The sequence below is a fragment of the Bufo bufo genome, chromosome 3 (assembly GCF_905171765.1).
Source record: "Bufo bufo chromosome 3, aBufBuf1.1, whole genome shotgun sequence".
NCBI classification, from domain to species: Eukaryota; Metazoa; Chordata; class Amphibia; order Anura; family Bufonidae; genus Bufo; species Bufo bufo.
This window is the reverse complement of record NC_053391.1, coordinates 690,713,528-690,719,404: the sequence shown is the minus strand read 5'-3', so window position 1 is coordinate 690,719,404 and position 5,877 is coordinate 690,713,528. Positions and strand designations below refer to the sequence as shown.

General features: G+C 41.5%; 1 protein-coding gene across 1 annotated transcript; it reads right to left on the bottom strand.

Annotated features, from left to right (window-relative positions):
- Positions 1 to 941: 941 nt before the first annotated feature.
- Positions 942 to 1,757, bottom strand: LOC120994216 (olfactory receptor 52N2-like). Its single transcript, XM_040422657.1, has one exon. The coding sequence runs from the start codon at positions 1,755 to 1,757 to the stop codon at positions 942 to 944; it is 816 nt and encodes a 271-aa protein (XP_040278591.1).
- Positions 1,758 to 5,877: the final 4,120 nt, after the last annotated feature.

Sequence of the window (5,877 nt, the reverse complement as noted above, 5' to 3'; positions counted from 1 at the left end):
GCGTTTAGGAGGTGACCTGCTCCCTAATCCTGTCTTCATGGCCAAGCAGCCGTAACATCACCGGGCTCCACACGGCTGAGGATTTCCCCCATCCTCAGCCGTGACAGTAATTTATCACGAAGCTAATTTTTTTGTAAATTTCTACAAGGCAGCCAAATCGAATTTTCCAAAACTTCTCTCAATTATAATATAAACTATTCCATAACAAATTCAGCTCAGCTGTATCTGTATGATAGTAATGGTGAAGATATGCATGGTCAGTGTGATAGAGGGGAGCCCTTACACCATAAACGTTCGACTACCTACCTGCAGCAGGAGATTGGAAGCTTCTGTATACAATATATACATTGTGCACTATAATATCACAATATACAGTAACTCCTGAGCTCCCCCTACTGGTGACTGCAGGCAGAAAGGATTTTATCCTATACCTCTAGACATTTGTTGAACTACTGTCACAAATGAAGATATGAGAAGGTCTCTACATAATCAAAACTCAAGTAATTTAGTTTGCATTTTTCTAAATGTTTCTGTTCTCTTTTTGTTTCAATCACCATTTTTGAAAACTCTACTTGCTGTCAGTGACATCACTCAAGGCCTGAATTCCTATGCTGCCCTAAGTTCGCTGACATAACTACAATGAATCGTTCCAGGAGCTCAGAATGATGTTGATTCAGTGAATAACTTTACATCAGACTGTCTAACTAAAGGAGGGGCCAAACTGTTGATTTTGGCACCTCCTGCACCAATCTGAGCATGCTACGAGTTGCAGTTTTGAAGCAGCTGGAGATCCACAGGTTGGAGACCACTTGTAAATCAAAGAATCAATACTTTTGTCTGAACTTTTTTCTGTCTGGGCTTCAACAATGATTTTGCAGTGAAATTCTGTTCAGCTTGAAGAGCTTAAAAATTCTCACACGCAATTCGGTCATCTTCAGGCCCTAGATCACAGAATTCAGGATGAAGGGCATTAATAGACCATAAACTGATATAAACGTCCTCACCTCATAGGGGATAATCCTGGAGACGTATCGGGAAAAAAAAATCTCAAAAAGTACACTTGTCGCAAAATTTATAGTGGTTATGAGCTGAGGGACACATGTGTTTATCGCCTTAGAGATGACCTCCTGAGAAGCTTTGGAACAGGCTCGTAGGATACAGATATAGGAAACCAATATAAAACTCAGCATTATGATCTGAGTGCAGAAGGTAATGAACAGCCCGTAGATATTATTGATGGTAGTGTCAATGCAAGAGAGTCTCACCACCGACCAGTTGTCACAGTAGATCCTCAAGATGACTGTGCCACACAAAGGCAGTCTCACCGTCAAAATGCTTTGTATGATTATAATGGACACTGAGTAACAGCAAGCTGCGGCAAGAAGCTTGTAGACCATGGGCAGTGACATGATGATAGTGTACCTCAGGGGGTAACAGATGCACACGTAACGGTCAAAGGCCATAACGGTCAGGGTGGACATCTCAAGGTGGGCATAGATGCAGAGGCAAAATATTTGTAGGATGCAGGCACTGTAGGAGATGGTATAGACATTGGAAAGCAGATTTGTAAGCAAACCAGGGAAAAAAGATGAGCTTCCAAATAGGGCATTAAAGCAAAGTGCACATAGGAAGATGAACATGGGCTCCTGTAGAGCCTTGTGTGTGGTGATCGCAATGATGACTCCACCATTGGTGATGATGATCAGGATGTAACAGAAAAATGCTAACATGCAATACAGATATCTCATTGTAGACATCTCTACAAAGTTGAGGACCAGTACTAAGGGTTGACGGGAGGAGCCATTTTCCATCACGTGTTTCCTCCTTGATATAAGTTCCTGTAAATCAACATATAGACAATGTTATTTCTTGCTCGGTAAATATGTAACATGGGTGGGGATGATGATTCCCTTTAGGAAAGACCATAAATCATATCTTTACCATGTTTTTGTTTGGGCACTCAAGCTGTCAGGCAGCAATTACACCGGGTTCCCTACATATCAGAGGTGAGTGAACTAGTACCTCTCAGAACCATAATACCAAAGAGAAAAATAAAAAATAAAGGAAAGGCAAAAAAGTACATCAGCTTCCAAATACAACGTTAGTGTCCAAGTCGTATTATTACTAAAGACATAAAAAAATTGAAAGAAAATCAGCTGAACATTAAAACATTTCAAATAAGCAAATTCCCAGGTCTCCCTGAGAGACAGATGCAACCAAAAGTCCCAAAACAGGTAAAAAAAATTATAATAGGAGCAATCAGGCTGAAGGCGTCATAGCATCACCCTAAAACTCCCAATGTTGCACCCCAAGGAACATGTGACATACAAAGAATCACTGACCTAGGTTTTATGGACTGATGAAATGAGAGTGAGTCTTGATGGGCCAGATGGATGGGCCCGTGGCTGGATTGGTAAAGGGCAGAGAGCTCCAGTCCGACTCAGACGCCAGCAAGGTGGAGGTGGAGTACTGGTTTGGGCTGGTATCATCAAAGATGAGCTTGTGGGGCCTTTTCGGGTTGAGGATGGAGTCAAGCTCAACTCCCAGTCCTACTGCCAGTTTCTGGAAGACACCTTCTTCAAGCAGTGGTACAGGAAGAAGTCTGCATCCTTCAAGAAAAACATGATTTTCATGCAGGACAATGCTCCATCACACGCGTCCAAGTACTCCACAGCGTGGCTGGCAAGAAAGGGTATAAAAGAAGAAAATCTAATGACATGGCCTCCTTGTTCACCTGATCTGAACCCCATTGAGAACCTGTGGTCCATCATCAAATGTGAGATTTACAAGGAGGGAAAACAGTACACCTCTCTGAACAGTGTCTGGGAGGCTGTGGTTGCTGCTGCACGCAATGTTGATGGTGAACAGATCAAAACACTGACAGAATCCATGGATGGCAGGCTTTTGAGTGTCCTTGCAAAGAAAGGTGGCTATATTGGTCACTGATTTGTTTTTGTTTTGTTTTTGAATGTCAGAAATGTATATTTGTGAATGTTGAGATGTTATATTGGTTTCACTGGTAAAAATAAATAATTGAAATGGGTATATATTTGTTTTTTGTTAAGTTGCCTAATAATTATGCACAGTAATAGTCACCTTCACACACAGATATCCCCCTAAAATAGCTAAAACTAAAAACAAACTAAAAACTACTTCCAAAAATATTCAGCTTTGATATTAATGAGTTTTTTGGGTTCATTGAGAACATGGTTGTTGTTCAATAATAAAATTAATCCTCAAAAATACAACTTGCCTAATAATTCTGCACTCCCTGTATACATTTGTCAATGTATATGCCCCAAATAATATACAAATCCCATGGCTTAAAACGGTATTAGAAAAAGTCAAGTCCTTCAGAGAAGGTACTAGTTCTGGGAGGCGATCTTAATCTGGTGTTAAACCCCCTTCTTGACTCATCCTCTGGGAAATCTGCCCACTCCCAATCAGCACTACGCTCATTGTCCTCCTAATTGTGGAAATCACAACTTATTGATGTATGGCGTACTATGCACCCTGACTTTAGGGATTATACATACTATTCTTCAGTTCATGGCTCCTACCAACGCCTGGACTACATTTTCATATCCAAAAAACACCTCCAGAATTGCAGAGAGGCGAATATTGGGAATATTCTCCTCTCTGATCACTCCCCAACATACTTGTCCCTATCCACACCAAGAAAAATACACTCTTATGCTACTCTTATGCTACATGGCGCCTGAACGAACATCTCCTAGGATATCCCGAGGCCAAATACAAAATACAAAAAACTCTAGTGGAATACTTCAACTTAAATGAGACTTCTGAAATCTCCCCCCAAACCCTATGGGACGCTCACAAAGCGTTCCTAAGAGGCCAATGCATTAGTATAGGTGCCCACTTCAAAAAGACTAGAAACCAGCAGATTGATAACCTTCATGAGAAAATCAATCGTCTGGAGAGATCCCATAAAATCCCCCTTCTACAATCACACTTGGATGAGCTAAATAGTTGCAGACACTCTCTTAAAAATCTGCTGAATACCCAAACAGCGAAGTATTATCTTAACTCACAGCAAAAAAAAAATCGCCCATGGAAACAAAGCCTCCAAATTTGTTATCCAGAGGGTTAAGAAGAGAAAGTAGAACAACTATGTGCATAAACTTACAAACCCCTCAGGCTTGCCTATATTCGACTCAAACCAAATAGCAGCACAATTTAGGGACTTTTACGAATCCCTCTATAACCTCGACACTAAACACCAGACTCAAAACATAGAGGGACCTTTGCTTTCCCCCTCCTCTTTTTTAGAAAAATCGCAACTTCCTTCCCTCTCGGAGGAAGATAAGAAACTTCTGGCCTCCCCTTTCACCTCAGAAGAACTCATAGATGTTATTCGTAATTCCCCAAAAGGTAAAAGTCTGGGCCCAGACAGTCTTCCGATAACATATTACTCCTCATTTCAAGACATTTTAGTACCATATCTACTCCTGATTTATAACTTAGCTCTGAAGCATAACCCCCTATCCAGAGAAATGACTAAAGCCAATATTATCCTAATACCAAAAGAGGGTAAAGACCATACACAATGCCCCAACTATAGACCCATCTCTCTCCTTAACATCGATCTGAAACTACTTGCCAAAATGTTGGCTAACCGTTTGGCTTCTATTCTCCCTTCCCTGATCCATAGGTACCAAACAGGCTTTGTTAGGGGGAGAAAGGGGAAATATAATACAGCTAGGGTTCTTAATATCCTACACTACGTCCAAAAGAAGTCCCTGCCCCTAGTCCTTCTCAGCACAGATGCTGCGAAGGCATTTGATAGAGTCAAATGGTCATTCATGAGATTAGTTCTATCATCTCAAAAATTCCCTGACTCTTTCATCTCTGCAATAGATGCCATGTACTCTAATGCCTCTGCTTCAATTTCTATCAATGACACCATCTCTTCCCCATTCCAGATACGTAACGGAACCCGACAAGGCTGCCCCCTTTCCCCCTTCTATTTGCCCTAACTATGGAACCCCTCCTACAAACAATTAGGCTAGATAACTAAATCAAAGGAATGAAACTAGGTGACCAGGAACATAAGACTGCTGCTTTTGCGGACGACCTGCTCATCATGATTAGCAATCCAACTATCGCTCTCCCAAAAATATACCATCACATAGAAACATTTGGCAAGCATTCTAATTTTAAGATCAACCATGGAAAATCCCTGATCATTCACGTTGGCATATCCAGGGCCCAGAAGGTTCGTCTGGAACAAAACTCCCCTTTCAACTGGTCTCTCCCCCACCTAACATACTTAGGAATCAAAATAAGTAATGATCCCTCACAACTATTTTCATTAAACTACACCCCTCTTTTGAAACATATCTCGGATTCCCTCAAAAACCTTGATCTTCCAATACTTTCCAGGTTTGGTAGGAAAAATATTCTCACCTCCTTGGTATTACCCAAACTGATTTACTTGCTACAAGTCCTTCCAATCCCAATCCCGACTTCTTATTACGCCTCTCTCATATCATTATTCAGCTCGCCTCTCCTATAATTCCCTCTGTCGCTCTAAGACATTGGGTGGAATCGCCCTCCCAGACCCGGAATTATACGGCAAAGCCGTCCTCCTCTCCAGATTGGTGGACTGGTTGAGGGCCCCACCCAATAAATCCTGGGTCTCTATGGAACAATCACTAGTCAAATCCTCATTTAGAACCCCCCTCTTAAGTCATAAGTGCTTACCTCCTCTGCCTTCAGAAGCAACCCCATTGATAAGATCCACTATGAGAGCATGGAAATGGTTCCAATCCACACATTATAAAGTTATATTCCCTTCTCCACTCCTACAGGTAAGGGATATCTTCCAAATAGCCCCCAAAGCTCTCCTTGAAAGTC